Source organism: Lactuca serriola, chromosome 5, assembly GCF_051521515.1.
Source record: "Lactuca serriola cultivar US96UC23 chromosome 5, Lser_US96UC23_V15, whole genome shotgun sequence".
NCBI classification, from domain to species: Eukaryota; Viridiplantae; Streptophyta; class Magnoliopsida; order Asterales; family Asteraceae; genus Lactuca; species Lactuca serriola.
In genome coordinates this window covers 153016381-153035452 of record NC_136412.1, presented here as the reverse complement: position 1 = coordinate 153035452, position 19072 = coordinate 153016381, and the positions used below count along the sequence as shown (strand labels likewise).

Here is a 19072-nt window from a genome sequence, read left to right as displayed (position 1 = left end):
ACTGTGAAATTAAAAATGTTGCGTCTGTGCTGCGCCGCACAATAATAAGAGGTCTGAAGAAGTTTTTTACAAAAAACAAACAATACCTTTGATTTAACGGCATGAGGACCTTTCATGTAATTTTGCAAACCGCAGGGACCAATAGTGTGACGTTTTTCCATAAATGTCCACACAATAAGATATTTTGCAAATCAGAAGGACCAATTATGAAATTTTGTCTTATTGCTACAAATCAAACTCAGAGCATCCACAATGAGGTGTTTAATGGAAGAGTTGAATGAGGTGTCATGTCTACTTGTCATTTAATGGATACAACTCCACCATTGTGAAATGTCACCTTGACATTCAATGGATTTGGAGTTCAATGATCATTGAATTCTTGAATGGAGAAAAAGAACGTCTTTAAATCTTTAAATAAATAATTTTTTAATATGTTCCATTGAACTTGTAGAGTTTAATATATTGTGGAATAAAAAAAATGAAAATAGTTGTATGGAATAGTGAATGATGATGTGACACTCCATTGAATTCTGTAGAGTTCAATGCATTGTAGATGCTCTCGTATTAAATTATTTTCAAAAATATTTATAACCAAATGAATACATTAAGAGTAAATTACACGAATGACCCCTATGGTTTGGGGTAATTTACGCGTTTGGTCCATAACTTATTTTTTTAACTTGGAAAGTCCCTAATGTTTGTTTTTGTTACGTGCTTGGTCCCTAATATTTGTTTTTGTTACGTGGTTGTTCCCTGTCTTATCTAAAAGGACTATTACTTAAATAGGGAAAAATTATGGGGTATGTAAGGTAATGCGAGGGGGGATGAGGTTGGGAGTGTGTTTATTTAAATATATTAGAAAATCAAGGGCAAAATAGTGTTTTTAAGTAATACAGGGACCAAGCACGTAACAAAAAAACAATAGGTACCTTCCGAGTTAAAAAAATAAGTTAGGGACCAAACACGCAAATTACCCTAAACCATAGGGACATTCTTGTAATTTACTCATTCATTAAATTCCCGGTACGTTTATTTGATGTTGAATATATGATAGGCCTCTTTTGTCCACAAATTCAGTCAACACTCAACACAAGTAAACACAAGCAAGAGCAGACAGTCACCATCACAAAGAACCTGAATGTGCTTCGTCTTCCTAAGGTATAATTACACCCTTAAGTCATGTACGCTTCCATCGTTTCGATTCCTTTTGTTATGACTTCCGATGAACAGTGTCAACGCGACTCATGTTTCGATCTATCACCCAATTGCTTCATTGTGAATGTAATGGTGATTTGGCTATGGAGATTATTACCACTGCGCAAGTGATAGAAAGAAATCTTGAGCTCTAAATCTTGTTTTCTGGAAGTTAACTTGTGTATATATGTTTTTTTTTTCTTAGAAGCATCATGAAACCATGCCCACTATCTCATCTTCAACCTTGGAGCCTCTTTAGCAAGTTCAGGTTGTTTAGTGTGTTTCTTCTTCTGGTAGTTTCCATGGAGGTTACTGAGTCACGATTCCTGGTTAAGTCACTGCCAGGTTTGCTAGGTGACCTTCCATTCACACTCGAAACTGGGTAAGGCCACGTTCTTTGTAATAAAATTTAATTTTATGTTGTTTTATATATGGTTAAATGCAAGAAAAACAATGTACTTTTATTTATCTGTTTTTTGTAACATTTTGTTTTTATTTTTTATTAACACATTATATTGTAAAAATAGACTCAATTAGGTCATTGTACTTCCAATTTTTTTTCTTACCGGGACATTGTACTTTGGAATTCTAGTAAAAACTGTTTTGTATTCGCAAGGCATTTCAATAATTGGATTGAGTTTTACAGAGAACAATGTTTTTATAGGAAAGATGACACTTGAATGCTATAATGAATGAAGAAATGAAAGTGTGTTGTTGATTATTGTGTTTAACCTTTTTATATGCTGTTACTATCATTCTTTGTTTAATATGGTAGATATACTAACTCTTAAGACAAAATGTGGTTTAAGTTACATTGGGGTAGGAGAATCCAATGATGTGCAGTTATTTTACTACTTCATTGAGTCTGAAGGGAACCCAAAAAACGACCCTCTCATGCTTTGGCTCACAGGAGGGCCTGGTTGTTCTGCTCTTTCTGGCCTTTTGTATGAAATAGGTATTTCTAAGATTTACTGTTTCTGTTAGTAAATCAACTTTATTTAGTTTTGGAATTCAATAGTACTGTTAAGACAAAGGGTAGAATAGTCATTTACCATCATTTAGTGCAAAGACACATCTTGCATTTGTAGATGATGATGCAACGATTTATCTTTTGGTGGAATAGGCAAAGTAGTTTTCTTGGTATGCCTTGAAAGTGATGGAGATGAAATTCTTAGGGTGCATTTGGTTGTGGAAAATTTTCTAGTTTTCTAGGAAAATTTTCTTACAAAAACGGGAATTTAGAAAACGCTTTTCGTTCGTTCAGTTTTCTAAGAAAAATGAAAATTTTCAGTTTTCCAAATTGTATGTAAATTAGAAAAGTGATTTTCACAGTTTTCCAAAGTTTTCGAAATTTTCTTAGATGAAAAATGAAAACTCCACCGGTTCCAACCAAATGTGTTTTCTAAAATTTTCATTGAAAACTGAAAATGAAAACTTAACTCTACTTTCTGAAAACATTTTCTTAGAAAATGAAAACAGTTTTCCACAACCAAACGCACCCTTAATTGTCTCTTTTGTTTCTTATGTGTAATGGGAGATAAAGAGAGAAAAGAAAACCGTATAAATTGATAATCACCGTCCTTCATATGCATGTCCATAAGTATAAAATAGTTTCCAAGATTTTATCTAAAAGTTCAGGGAAATTGGTGAATCATTGTAACCTTTTGTTGACCTAATATGTCAAAATCATAAATGATTAAGACAATACATGTGTATTTCCATCATAAATTTATAAAGACTTTACTAAACCTGTTGCTGATATTCTACACAGGCCCATTCACTATAAACTATGCAAATTCCACTTTGGAGAAGCCAATGCTCGAGATAAACCCTCACAGTTGGACAAAGGTGTCCTTTTACTTGTTGATTTTCATTTTAAATTTTCCAATCTGTTTAGTGTTAAGAAGCTAATAAGTCCATGTTTCTTGATAATATATATAATGAAATAAGTGTTACATTTTAGGCAGCCAGCATAATATTTCTTGATCAACCTGCTGGGTCTGGATTCTCCTATGCAAAAACTCCTGAAGCTTATATAACAAATGATACATTATCAACATTGCAGACTTACCAATTTCTTAGAAAGGTAAAGTGGTTATATATACTCCTGATGAAATTAAAGGTTTATTTTTACATATTTTAAAGCATATTCACATGTTTAATTCGTGTCCTTGAAAACAGATTGCAATCTATCTGTTTTAGATACAAACTAAGATCATTAAAGCTTGTTTTCTATGTCTATTCAAATTAACAGTGGCTTGTGGATCATCCTACATTTCTCAACAATCCTTTGTATCTTGGTTCTGATTCCTACAATGGTATAGTGCTTCCAATGATTGTTCAGGAAATATATAACGGTATATTTAAATCTTACAAATTTACAATCATCTTGTTTAGTCTGCTAATCTTCTTTTGACTAAATAAAGTCTTTCTTGTTTCCCTCTTTTGTAGGTAATGAAGTTGGAGAAGGGCCACATATTAACATCAAAGTACAAATTGATCAATTGAAGTTATTGTTTTAATTTTTTATTTACAATTCTAAAATGAACAATGTTTGTGCATGAGTTTGATTTGGAAAAGATTTACCTAATGTTTCTTTTATTATGTTTTCAAACTTATAGGGGTACCTGCTTGGTAATCCTCTAACAGACACAAGTGGTGACTATAATTCAAGAATCCCATTTGCTCATCGTATGGGACTCTTATCAGATGCAATCTACAAGGCAAAAAAAAAACTACACTTGAGTTGTCGACTAATACAAAATTGCAATATGCCTAGGAATTAATTAAGTTTATATTTTTGCAGTCAACTGAAGAAAATTGCTATGGAGAGCACTTGAATGTAGATCCCAACAATAGTCTCTGCATACATGATCTTCAAGTAGTAGATAAGGTGCTTGACTTAGACTTCAACTTGGATTACTAGCTAATAATGGCTACTTCATAATCTGTATATATTCTGTTTAATTGTCGCTTTCTTATTTTCGATCTGCAGTGCCTTGAAAGAATCCGCAAGCCGCACATTTTAGAGCCTTTTTGTGACACTTTCAACGCCTTAAAATCTGATCTCTTCAGAAGGGTCTTAAGATCTCTTGAGAAAACCCCTAATGATATGTGGTCGTTACCTCAACTTCAGATACAAGGCTGTCGTGTATTACTCACTATCTTAAGTTCTAATTTTACCCTGTAGTAAATTAAGGTGTCATTGAGTTATCAGGCACTTCAATTCTGAAAAACATAATAGTTATTGTGACATACTAAAATTAAAATATCTTACAGAGTTATCCTGACAAATAGTACATTTTCAGTTTGTTTAGGAAAAAGCTCATGTTACACTAACAAGTCAAATATGTGTGAGTGATCTAAACAAATCGTGATTTAAATGGCGTTTTTTAGATTTAGGAGAAAATGTTTTTTCTTAGAATGAGAGCCAAATATGCATTTTTTTCAGGTATTATGGCTTTACATATGAGATATTTACAAGTATCAATGGTTCACTCTTTATAATTTTTATCTTTTATCTATACATGTGACAGGCAGACAACTATTTGTATTCTTATACATGGGCTAATAGTAGAAACGTGCGAAAAGCTCTTCACATTCATGAGGTTTGTATTTCACAACGAGTTCTATTATTTCATGTTCATCTCGATTATGTAGGATAACATTCTCATGACCACCAGGAGTTTAATGAAATCGAGTGGGTGCGATGCAATTATTCCTTACAATTTGATTTTGGTAAGGAAGTCTTATCATACACGCACAATGTCCTAAGTACGATCACCTATCATCAACACTTTGCTAATCATAAAAATTGCCGAGCTCTTGTATACAGGTGTTACCCTTCATCCATCTCTTTCTCCCAAAATATTATATCAATTCTATTTTTCCTTAAACTAGATTCCCCTTGACCACAAAGGGTGTACATAGTACAGTTGGGTCCCTGGTGATACACTTACAAAAAGGTCTATGGTTTGAGTCTGTTAGACATAATATTCTCCTTTACGCCTTGTTCTCGAGTTCTACTTAAGGAGGGAAATGGGAGGATATGGAGGGAAAGTGAGGGGTATCGAAGGAAAATCGTGTTCCCGAGTTTCATTAATGGAAGGAAAGTGAAGGGAGGGGAAGGATTTTGGAGTCATATTTTCCTTCCAAATTGGGCGGATTTGGGAAGAAAGTGAGGGGAAGGAAAATTTCAAGTTTTATTTTCTTTTTCCTCCTAACTCGGGAACACGAAAACATAAATTTTTCCTCTCATTTCTTTTCATTTCCTTCGAACTTGGGAACACGGTATAATGAATATTTTCCTTCCCCTCCTTTCTTTCGGTCAAAATTTTCCTTCCCTTTCCTTTGATGAATTTACAAAAAAACTGGGGAACAAGGCGTTAGTATATTGTTTTATATATTTTCTATGATCTTTATCTTTATAAGCTCACTTATGTATACCTAGCCCAGTTATGTACATGTATCGAGTATATATACGATTTAATGAAAGGCATTGACTTTTATGGGAAAACATAATTTGTAATATGGTATCAGGCCTTTCTACGTGCCAACCCTAGCCGATCCCTTATCACAGAGTATCTCTTCTTCTTCTTCTTCTTCTTCTTCTTCTTCTTCTTCTTCTTCTTCTTCTTCTTCTTCTGGTCCTCTGTGCTTCTCTATTCCATGCCTCCTAAAAAAGTCTCTTCTATCCCCCCCTCTTGTCCCACCGACAAGATATATAGAATTACCAACATAAAATCTTATGTGCCTCTCATTCTTTACATTTATCGACTCAACTATGACGCTTTGAAGGAACTTTTTCAGACTCACTGTCGTGGCTATGAGGTGTTCGATCACCTTGAACCTCCTGACCCTATACCCGACGACCCATCATGGCCTCAAGAAGATAATGTGGTTAAACAATGGTTGTATGCCACTCTATCCCAGCCTGTTCTTCAATCGATCATCAAACCAGGTTGTACTGCTGCCGCCGACACATGGGGTGCCCTACAGGATCTCTTTCACGAAAATAAGGAATTTCAAGCAATTGAATTGGAGGATGAACTTTGAAATATCACTCTTGGCAACTCCACCATTCTTGAATACCGTACCAAGATCAAGGCCATTGCCGATCTCCTTTCTAATATCGGATCTCTTGTGCCCCCGGGATCTCTCGTCATGTATGCTCTCAATTGGATGCCTTCTACTTATGTTCACATCATCCTTACGATCCGGTATTCCCTCATTTTTCGAGATGCGTTCTATGCTATCTCTTGAGGAACGCTCCATGTTAAAAGAACAAAAACGTGGTCTTCAAACATCTAACTGCGAAACTTCCTCTTCCCCTACCGTTCTTGCTACCGAGCACCAATCCCCATCCACAAACTCCTCCAATAACATATCTCGTAGCAGCAATGGCTCCCGCAACGGTGGTAGAAAGAATCGTGGCAGTGGAAGAGGAGGTCGCAATGGTAGAGGGGGTCGTGGTCGCTCATCTGGTCCTAAAGGCGGCATTGGTAATTTTTTTGGGGCTGGGGATCATTGATTCCTTGGCCTGTCTACTACCCACTTCAACGTGGCTTGCTTCCGACTCCACGATCTTCGGCCCACTGGCCAGCAGCCCAATGGACTAATCAATCGAGCTCTCATGCGCCTTCCACTCAACCTCCTTGGAATCAGCCTTCTCAGGCCCAGCAACAAGCTCTATTCTATAATGGACAACCCACTACCAATTTTTCTGGCTGGCCCAATTCTGCCTATGCTTCATCGGATCAAGCTACCCTTTTACCACATGCTTTCTCCACTATGAATCTTCATGATCCGGGAACCGCGGACCGGTACATGGACATCGGTGCCACCGCTCACCTTAACGCCGACCCAGGTATTCCCAAGTCCTTTAGCAATAAATGTAATAATTCTAATTTCTCAGTTTTAGTCGGTAATGGATCTAGCATTCCCATCACACAAACGGGTAACACAACTCTTGGTTATAATCCGTTTCGAACGCTTCATTTAAAAAATGTTCTTATTACCCCCCCCCCCCCCCTCCCCCCCCCCCCCAAATTATCAAAAATCTTGTTTCTGTGCGTAAGTTCACTCGTGATAATAAATGTTCTATTGAGTTTGATGAATTTGATTTTTCTGTGAAGGACTTTTTAACGAAACAAATTCTTCTACGATGCGATAGCACCGGTAATCTCTATCCTGTTACAAGTCCAATTCCCCAAGCTATTGTTAGTGTCAAGTCTTCCACATGTCATCAACATCTCGATCATCCCGTCAAACAAGTGTTCAAGCATTTAGTATCAAATAAAGTCATTTCTTGTAATAAAAAAGATTCTCATTTACTTTGGCATGCTTGTCAACTTGGCAAGCATGTCCGTTTGTCTTTTTCTTTGTCTAAAACTAAAGCTTTATTTCCCTTACAAGTTGTTCATTCTGATGTTTGGACTTCCTTGTTGGAAAGTCATAGTGGTATTAAATATTATGTCATTTTTCTAGATCAATTTTCTCATTTTTTGTGGGTGTATCCCCTATGTAACAAATCTGATGTTTTCTCCAAGTTTGTCATATTTCGTGCTTATATCAAAAATCAATTTCACACAGATATCCAAACTTTTCACTGTGACAATGGAAAAGAATTTGACAACTCCCAGTTTCATAATCTTTGCACCACTCATGGCATTCATATGCGTTTCTCTTGCCCGTACACTTCTCAACAAAACGGTAAATCTGAACGCATGCTTCGGACCATAAATAAAACCATTCACACACTTCTTTTTCAAGCTCACTTACCTCCCACCTATTGGGTTGAAGCTCTCCATATGGCTACTCACCTCCTAAATATTCTTCCCTCCACCACCTTTAAGAATGACTCCCCATACTACAAACTCTTTCAAAAATATCCCACTTATACTCACCTTCGTGTCTTCGGGTGTCTTTGCTATCATCACCTTAACAATACCAACAAGTTTCAACCTTGTTCTATTCCTTGTATTTTTCTTGGTTACCCCTCGATTCATAAAGGATATCGCTGCCTTAATCTTGAAACAAACCAAATCATCATTTCCCGTCACGTAACTTTTGACGAAACCGTATTTCCCTTTGGTTCAATGACTCCAAATGATTCTCCTAACTATGATTTCTTACATATTGAGGAGACACGCAACATGTTTAATCACCCTTCTCATAGAGCTCAACCCCTCAATTCTCAACCCACACCCTCTCATTACACTGGCCCTCATTCTTTTGGTCCAGATCCTGCCACTCAACAACCCAACTCGACTGTTGTTACTCCTGTTTCTTTTCTTCTACTACTGGTACCTCTTCTTCGGATGTGTCTGGTCCTCCTCGTGTGCCGGTTCACCCTATCACTACAAGCACTCATCCTATGGTCACTCGTAAACGCCACGGTATTGTCAAACCCATTGATAAACTTAATCTTCATGTCGAGTCATCTTCCTCCCCTGTCCTACGTTCTTATTCTGTAGCGTTTCAAGATCCTAACTGGTTAAATGCTATGAAAGAAGAATCTAATGCATTTATTTCTAACGGGACTTGGGAGCTTGTGACTCGGCCCCCCGATGCTAATGTGGTTAATTGTATTTGGTTGTTTAAACATAAACATAATGCAGATATGTCTCTAGCTCGCTATAAGGCGCGTCTCGTGGAAAATAGTCGTAGTCAACAACCCGGTATTAACTGTGATGCGACTTTTAGTCCGGTTGTTAAACCGGCTACAATACGCACCGTTCTCAGCTTGGCAATTTCTCATCATTGGCCGGTTCATCAGCTAGATGTGAAGAATGCTTTTCTTCACAGGAATCTTCAGGAGACTGTCTACATGCATCAGCCCCCGGGTTTCGAGACTTGTCCGCTCCTACTCATGTTTTTCTATTAAAGAAGTCCTTATATGGACTGAAACAGGAACCCCGTGCTTGGTACCACCGTTTCGCTCAGTTCATCACCGGTCGTGGTTTTACTAACAGTAGATCCGATACTTCTCATTTTTATTTACAGACAGGGTAACCAGATCGCGTATTTGCTCCTTTATGTGGATGATATTGTCTTAACTGCCTCATCCGCTGCTCTTCTTCTACAAATCATTGATTCTCTTCGTTCAGAATTCTCAATGACTGATTTGGGTCCTCTAAACTATTTTCTGGGTGTTGCTGTTACACGTGACAGACATGGCATGTTTCTATCTCAACAGAAGTATGCCACGTAGATTCTTGATTGTGTCGGTATGCGTCATTTCAAACCCGCATGAACCCCAGCAGAATCCTCTGCCAAGTTTGATGGTACGGGTCCTCTTGTCTTTGATCCCACTTTATACCGCAGTCTCGATGGTGCACTTCAGTATATGACCTTTACCAGACCAGACATTACTTATGTTGTTCAGCAGGTCTGTCTCTATATGCATGATCCTCGGGAGCCTCATTTCACGGCTCTTAAGCGTATTCTCCGGTATCTAGATGTGACTTTGGATCATCGTCTCCAACTATACATATCTCCGTCGCATGGTCTTATTGCCTACTCTAATGCTGATTGGGTTGGCTGTCCTTCTACTCGTCACTCTACTTCTAGATATTGTGTGTTTTTAGGTCAGAATCTTCTTTCATGGTCATCTAAAAGACAGGGTACGATCTCTCGTTCTAGTGTTGAAGCAGAGTATCGGAGTGTTGCAAATTCTGTTGCTGAGACATGTTGGTTACGCAACCTGCTATGTGAGCTCCTTTATCCTCCTCTATCTACCACCCTGGTATACTGTGATAACGTTAGTGTGGTTTACTTGTCCTCCAACCCAGTTCAACATCAACGCACCAAACATATAGAGATTGATATCCATTTTGTTCGTGACCAGGTTGCTTTAGGACAGATATGTGTCCTTCATGTCCTCTCGTCTTCTCAGTATGCTGACATTTTTACTAAAGGTCTGCCATCCACATTGTTTCTTGATTTTAGATCTAATCTGAACGTCCGTTCTTGATGTCCCATTCAGACTACGGGGGGATGTTAGACGTAATATTCTCCTTTAGTATATTGTTTTATATATTTTCTATGGTCTTTATGTTTATAAGCCCACTTATGTATACCTACCCAATTATGTACATGTATCGAGCATAGTTGTCAATAGCGACCATAGCGGTCGCTATAGCAAATAGCATGGCGAGGCGGTCATCAACCGCTATGGACTAAATAGCGACAGAAAGCGGGGTTTTTAGCGATAGGGTTATTTTTTTTATTATTTTTTTAAAAAAAAGCTGGAATAAACGTATTAGGGTTAACGGCTTGACGCTAACTAAAATCAAGTCTCGTTTGCCACTTCGCTTCCCACCTCTACGCTCTGGACTTGCTCTGCCTTCGAATCCATGTCTAAAAAACTAATATAGTTAAGTTATTTAGCTAGTTTAATGGTTTGTTTGCTTATTTATTGGTTATAATAGCTATAATAGTTAAATAATAAATATTTTTTAATATTTTTATACCTATCGCTAAATACGAAATAGCGGTCGCTATTTACCGCTATTCGCTACATAGCTTATAGGTGGCCGACGCTATTTGCCGCTATTCGCTATCGATAACTATGGTATCGAGTATATATACGATTTAATGAAAGGCATTGACTTTTATGGGAAAACATAATTTGTAATAGAGTCTAACAACCACAGTGTAGGTGTTTCAATTCTAATGTGGATTGAGCTTCTTGTTGGCACGGGACCCATATGCCAGCCACCTATAGTAGGCTCTTGTTTACCTGATTTACATCTCACATGATGTTATTGCATAGTGGTGTGGGTGGGCTCAAGATTGTTGTCAACATTAATTAATATGTAGAGAAATTTTCAAGCGCATAAACATCCTTTACATTTTACAGTGGAGATCATGACATGGTTGTTCCATATCTGGGTACATTGAACTGGATTGAGTTGTTAAATCTGTTGGTTGTGAGTGATTGGAGACCTTGGTTTGTTGATGAACAAGTAGCCGGGTGAGTTGTATTTTCAATATTTGACTTGCTATCATCAAAAAATGCTAAAAATAGTAATACTTTCGATTTCAATACTATGTTGCTCTCTTATTTTCTTGCAGATATACCATGAAATACTCGAACCACAACTACACGTTAACCTTTGCTACTGTAAAGGTGAGAAATCTTCCTCTGAAAATCATCTCACTCCATGCTCCTCTTGTCTCATGAAAATGACAATGTTCGACTTTGTAAAGAGTTTTACTATTTGTCAAATACAACAAAATATCTACAAATTTTTTTATTTTTCTGCAACCCTAAGCTAAGCTGGCCCACACTGTCACATCCAATAAGCATAATGTGAGATGCAAATAAATTAAACAATCCCTTGTTTGGTGGTTACTGCGACCGCTAAACCTTGAACCCTAATCCATTTCTACAAGTATACTACCCTGAAACTTGAAACTTACTGAGCAATAGTAATTTAGTCTATTTGCAATATTGATGATATAATTGTAAACCTTCTGAAATAAAAAAAGAAATTTTGCAAATTTATTGAGGCAAAAGAAGCATTTCTTGTTATGAACATGATGGTGTTGACCTGTTTGTGTTGTTACCAGGGAGGAGGTCACACAGCTCCAGAGTATAAACCTAAAGAATGTCTAAGCATGTTTATGAGGTGGCTTGCTGACGACCCTTTGTAACTCACAATGGTAGAGTTTAATGTGTGTTTCTTATGTTGTATACATCGGTTTGTATGTTTGTAATTTCTAGAAGTCAAATTCCATAGATATTGTAACGTGTTTATTAAAATTTGTTTTATCATACAACCATTTTTTCTAAAACAGTTGAAGATACTTGCAAAGTTGATGAGAGACTTTACATATATAGTCCTGCTATGACAACACTTCCTGCATTGGTTAATAAATTGATTTGTGATTTTTTTAGAATAAATTTTAAGCACATTGTTTTAATTTGATTTCAAGAATATTAGGTTAGTTTGGTGTTTCGAGGATATTAATCAGCAGACTATTTGAAGATTGAAACTTATGTGATTTGAACCTAAAACTCATCCTATTTCAGAGTGTTTAAATACCAAATGATCATCAATTCATCGTTAGGCCACCAAGCCACCTTGATGGTGGTTAAAAATGACACTCATTTGAAGCCCAAAACTGGCCCAAAGGGTGTTCAAAAGTTTGTCTTTGAATAAGGCCCACTTAAATCTTAGGATCCATTATTTTAAAAAATTTTATTTTTATGTTCATTGTTTGGCCTAGACTGGTTAAGGAACGTCGGTCGATGTAACAAGCGAGACCGGCCCACTTAAATCTTAGTGTCCATTTTTTTATGTTCATTGTTTGGCCTATATAGGTTAAGGAATGTCAATCGGTCGATGTAACATGTAACAGGTGAGACCGTAAAAAAGGAAACGATGCAAAGTGTTAGTGGCCAAGCACGAATCACTGAATCATAAATATGATGAGCCGGAATTGTCATACCCCGACAGCGGAAATGTTGGGGTTGCGACGTTATGATTGGATCACAGTCAACCACATATATATTGAACACTTAACATACTTGAATTAATATATTACAGACTTTTAAGTTTGGAAATGAAATTACAACATCATAATAATTCGTACACGTAGCGATAATATAAAACATGCCAAGTCTATCACAAAAGAGAGGAAATATAATTTCTTGGGACCGATATCTTACCTTTGGTTCTTAGTTATATGAGAATACATATTTTTAAAATAGGTCAACAAAAATTTGTTGGTGAATTCTACATGTGTTGGCTCCGTTAGTTTTATAAAAGTAAATTTTATAAAACTTAGAATGCTTGTAGAGAAAAGTTTGTGCAAGTATATAACCAAAGTTGTTATTATATGATTTATGTGAAACTCGTACTTCTAATATGATACAAGTACTCATGTTAATTTATTTATAATGAATAAGTAAAAATCAACATACTTTCGTAATATGGGATCTTAAGTGTTTACTTTATATAAATAAACTCTAACAATTTGTTTAATATTCTATATGTGAATCTTTATACTACATACAACCTTATCTTAGCCTGTATTAGCATTTTTGTATCCAAGATTATGTGGAGTTATAACCGAGCTATAAGACTTGAATCTACCTCTGTGAAGCACAATAAATAGGGCGGTGCTTGTTGTCCCAACGACGCGTTATTAACGTCCTGATAAAAAGAATAAGATAAAAATAAGAAGTTATCGTCTCTTTTGTTTCATCAAACGAAGGTTGTAGCTAGCAACCACAGTATAACGAAGGTTCTATATATATATATATATATATATATATATATATATATATATATATATATATATATATATAGAGTTAGGTTAAAATGTTTTTAACAAATATTGTGTGTCTAAATGCACAAATGAGAATTCAAGAAATAATAAATAATTAAATAAATCAATAAAGGGTATTTTGGACCTTTTGTACTTTTAATTAAGGAAATCATTTAATTGAAATCCTACAATTATGGAAATAAAGTAAATATATTTGACCTAATAACCTTATACAACATATCACATATGCCTCCTCCAACGACGATCGTCTGCATCGAACGACCAATCTGTTTCAACCTAGGGCTTGTGTTCCTCTTTGCATCCTTTCTCCAATCGAAATAGCTCCTCCCCCTCCACAATCTTTACCTGCTAGCTTCCATTTTTTATGAATCGTTTCAATCAAATCAGGACTTTAGTGACATCAGGTAGGAACGATTTGGTAGCAAGGATCGACAGAAGGAAAAGAAAGGTTGGAGGATAGATTGTTCAGAAAAGAGGTGGCGGTGTTGCATCCATGGCCAACAGGTGATCTTCTTCTTCATCTTATTTTGATTTGAATCCATGTAAATTTGGATGTTTGGGTTTTCCTGAAAAAATTTATGATAATGGATGGGATATAACTCATGGTTGTTTGGGGTTGTTTCTTGAATTCAAGAAACTAAATTGGTAAGACTATCATTATTTTTTTTTGAAGAAACTGAAGAAGCACACCACGTGTTTGATAAAATGCATAGTTGATATTCTCTTAGTTTTGGCCAACTCAGGAGTGTGTGTGTGTGTGTGTTTCAACTGATCAAAATTTTCTTTTTTCCACCATTAACATATGCGGTTAACAGTGTCTGTCTCCTTTGCAGCTACTTGTTTCAATGGGTCACAGTTTCGTCCATTGATACCCTTGTTAGAAGCCATGCCAAAGGAACTTAGTGCTAGCCTGCATGACATGCTTAATCTGATCACAGGTAATTTCTTGAAACAACATTCTGTCATGGCCTCCATGTGTTCGATGAAATGCCTCAATGAAAAAATAGTTAAAAATCTTTAATGTTTTTACGTCAATTTGTTCCTTATTCTTTTCAGAACTATATAACTCAATTTATATTGGGTTGGATGCTATTTTCATAACAATAGGTTGATGCTAGTTCCTTATTCTGTCAGAATTTGCAGTTAAATACATTGAGCATATCGAGAAGAAACACAGGGAACCCGAAGAATGTTAGTTCCTTATTCTGTCACAATAGGTTGATGCTAGTTCCTTATTTTGTTTGTTGGGTATATTCTTGATAATACAAATTCTTAAAGAATATTCTTGCAGAATAGTTTATTTTGTAAGAATATTATTTGTTGTATTCTGATAGAATTGTAGTTAATTATTTCTATGTTTAATGTGCAGGTTTTACAAGTGTATCACTACAAATTATTTGGCAATGAATTTCTGGTAGAAATGGCTTCAAGAATGGCTTGAAGACCTGATGGGAAAGGGTTGAAGAATGAATTATAGAATGATCACACTCATTTTTTAAGAATGTTGTTATTTTTTAAGAATTATACTTGTTATTCTTTCAGAATGTTTGTTATTATTCAATGAATCACAATCATACAATGTAATTTTTTTGATATATTATTAGTTCAAGAATCGATTTTGTGTATTCTTTCAGAATGTATTTACTAGTTTTTGTTTGGCATTCTGCCATTCTGCTAGAATAAAATCGAACAATACATTTACTAGTTAATGGTTGACATTCTATCATTCTGACAGAATAAAATCGGATTTTTAAATTTGAATTAATTTAAAATATTCATATTTTTAAAAAATAAAGGAATTAATCATCCCTAAAAATCCGAAAATTTCCTTTTTTAATATAGGTTAATTGACTAAAATGCCCTTATGCTGAAATTTGTGTGATTATATGGTACATGTTATCCTTTTCTACTACCATAGACCCTCAAATCATGACATTTGATTATATTCCATCCGTGGTCCAGATCTGTGCATTCTGACACACAATAGTTAGTAAAAACAAAATAACCTAACCCTATATATATATATATATATATATATATATATATATATACACACTTTCTTCACTCACATTCGATTCATATTTATTACAGATAATTCACTAAGTTGGTGTTCTTAGTTTGATGAATGAGAAACTTTCATAACAATCTTAAGTTTTAGTTACATTTCTACAGTTCTTTATGTTCGGAAACTTGTTTTTAAAGGTTCATTTACCCTTAATGTAAATAAAAACTATTTCCTACCAAAATTTTGACAGCATACCAGCTATATATGACTATAACCAAATCATTTCTAATCATTTAAACCATTAGACATTTGATGTGACCATTTCATGAACAACTTATTTCAACGATATTTTTATGTCCCTAAAATATGCAAATTCGAACAATATCATAAAGGGTTCCTTTTCTTACAACAAGTCTTTATTTATGTATTTTGACACTTATAAACTTTTACAAGATTATATGAAATGTTTGATCTAAAATCGTAAATTTTTATGACATATTTGATGTTTTTTTCATGCAACACTTTTATATATATATATATATATATATATATATATATATATATATATATATATATATATATATATATATATATATATATATATAAGAGTATTAATTGAAATAAAGGTTTGCATGCACAACATAAACTTATCATTACATGTATATATGTATAAATATGACATAAAGTATATATATATATATATATATATATATATATATATATATATATATATATATATATATATATATATATATATATATATAAGGATATAGATCCGGTAACATAAACTTATCATTACATGTATATATGTATAAATATGACATAAAGTATATATATATATATATATATATATATATATATATATATATATATATAGGATATAGATCCGGTAACATAAACTTATCATTACATGTATATATGTATAAATATGACATAAAGTATATATATATATATATATATATATATATATATATATATATATATATATATATATATATATATATAGGATATAGATCCGGTAAGAAATATTTTTTGGTAGGAAGGTAAGAAGTTTTTTTCTACATATTTTTTTGACGAACAAAAAAAATGAATCACTAGATGATTCATTTGTAAGATGATTCACAAGAAAAAATTCCCAAAAAAACATCTTTATGATTCATTTTTAAGTAAATTAAGAAAAAATTTCACTTTTGTGACAATTTTAGTGAATAACAACAAAATCATTGTATAAATGAATCATCGAGATGTTTTTTTGAGAATTTTTTCTTATGAATCATCTTAAAAATGAATCATCTAATGATTCATTTTGTTTGTTCGCGAAAAAAATATGTAGAAAAAAAACTTCTTACCTTCCTATTAAAAATTTCCTTCTTATTTGATCTTGACTCTCTCTCTCTCTCTCTCTCTATATATATATATATATATATATATATATATATATATATATATATAAACTTAAATAGTCATATTTTGAGTTTATATCGACTTTTATGTGTATTCTACCCTGAAAATGTTTTAAAACGATAAAAAGGGGTCGTAGACATCACCCTTGTCACGTGAGTTGATTTCTTTTCTAGTTTGGGATGTTTCTGGTTCCGCCACCTTGCGATTGCAGTGATTTTTGGAAGGTCTTAACACACACACACACACACACACATATATATATATATATATATATATATATATATATATATATATTAATGAGCTGAATATCCTTAAGTTTTACTTTCATAATCTTGTTGGTTATTTTTATATTAAGGTGAATAAAAACTTCAAGTAATTACCTTTCTTTTAGTCCCAAGGTCGATTTCCAAAAAGGGTAGTTAGACACAAGCTTTTTAAGAAGGAATGAGATGTGTTTCTCGGTTTTATTGCCACTCGAAAATAGATCCTTAAGGGACTGTTTTGATCATGATTGTCACACCCCGACCGACCACGGAAACGCCAGGGTTGCGATGTTTACAATTGGAACCACAGTCAACCACATATATCGAACATTCATAAATTGATATATTACAAACTTTGGTTTTGTAAACATTATTACAATATAGTAATTATTGAAATATGAAACAATAAGATAAACCAAATTCATAACAAGAGAAAAGAAATATAATTCCTTGGGACCGATGTTTTACCTCTGGCTTCTTAGTTACTTGAGAATACACATTTTAAAAATACATCAACAAAATTTGTTGGTGAAATCCACAGTTTTTTTACTCTATAAATTTTATAAAAAATAAGTTTCATAAAACCTAGAAAAATTTGCAAAAAAATGTTTGTATCAAAAATATTATCGATATAATCCGTGTGAGTTGTATACTTGTAAACCGATACAAGTATACCTCAGTAATAATCGACATATTTTAGCGATGTGTAATATAAAGTGTTTATTTTGTATAAATAAACACAAACTAATTGATCAATGTTCTACAAGCAAAGCCTTATACTACATACAACCTTGGCGAAGTTTGTATTAGTATTTATGTATCCGGGATTTTGTGGAGTAAATAATTGAGCTATGACTTGTTCAAACCTCTGTGAAGAACAATACGGTGCTTGTTGTCCCAACGACGCTTCATCAACGCCTTGATAAAAGAAATAAGATAAAAACAAGAAGTTATCATCCGATTTGTCTCGTCACACGAAGGTTGTAGCTAACAACCATACGGACGGGGGCGTCAACCCATATAGATCTATACACAACATTCTTCGCTCACAATTGATTAACGGTTATTACAGAGGATTTCACTAAGTTGATATTCTTGGTTTTGATGAATGAGAAAACCCCCACAAAAATCCCAATTTTAGTTACCGTTCTACTATTTTCGATGTTTGGATACATAGTGTCATAAAATTTGCTAACTTTAAATGTAAGTAAATTTGTTTTTCTCATGAAAATATACTAACTTGATTAAAGGGTTAATGTACATATTATTATCAACAAATAATGCTTTCCTTTACCGTTCATTATCATATATAAATAACGATTGTAAATTTCTAGTTATTTATATCCTAACCATGAAAATATTACTTTATAAATCATTTCATATAGATTTTTGACATGGAATTTATTTATAACATGGTCATGATATTTTTAAGAATATAACTGCAAGTGTATATTGTCAATATAAGATGAAACATAGACTTTAAATAACATGGATGCACATAAACTCCAATAAGTGTAAATATCATATTTTGTTGTGTGTATTCCCCCCCCCCCCCCCCCCCCCCCCCTCTATATGATTTAAAATAGTTTAAATGAGGCTGTAGATACTCACTTTTGTCGCGTGACGGTATTTTAGTTCGAGGAAGTCGGGATGTTTCCGGTTCCACTGAGGCTTGAGATTTGAATGCTTTTAGGAAGTATGTGGCTTGAAGATCACAACAATTATACAAAAAAAAGTAGTTTGGCTATTGTTTTGAATACTTATTTTAGTGCAGCAAAATAACTAACTTTTAGAGGTACTTTAGGGTAAGAATGTTAAGCAAAAGGAATGTGAAAAAGGGGCTGGAATTGTGGATGGAAATGGAGGGATAACACCCTCTTTTTGGCTTCTGTTTTGTTGTTTCGTA

At 34.2% G+C, this 19072-nt stretch overlaps 1 protein-coding gene across 3 annotated transcripts; it reads left to right on the top strand.

Annotated features, from left to right (window-relative positions):
* Nucleotides 1-1054: 1054 nt before the first annotated feature.
* On the top strand, nt 1055-11994 carry LOC145053125 (serine carboxypeptidase-like 18). Of its 3 annotated transcripts, none has more exons than XM_079001116.1 (15): nt 1055-1158; nt 1400-1576; nt 2004-2149; nt 2966-3042; nt 3158-3280; nt 3449-3551; nt 3646-3683; nt 3816-3917; nt 4001-4087; nt 4190-4345; nt 4731-4802; nt 4878-5029; nt 11057-11170; nt 11272-11326; nt 11770-11994. In XM_079001116.1, the coding sequence occupies exons 1-15, from the start codon at nt 1139-1141 to the stop codon at nt 11851-11853; spliced, it is 1506 nt and encodes a 501-aa protein (XP_078857242.1). In that variant the 5' UTR covers nt 1055-1138; the 3' UTR covers nt 11854-11994. The 3 variants fall into 3 exon arrangements, with proteins under 3 accessions (XP_078857242.1, XP_078857244.1, XP_078857243.1); XM_079001117.1 differs by having other exon boundaries at nt 1068-1158; nt 1403-1576; XM_079001118.1 differs by lacking the exons at nt 11057-11170; nt 11272-11326; nt 11770-11994 and adding an exon at nt 7329-7784.
* The last annotated feature ends 7078 nt before the right edge of the window (nt 11995-19072 follow it).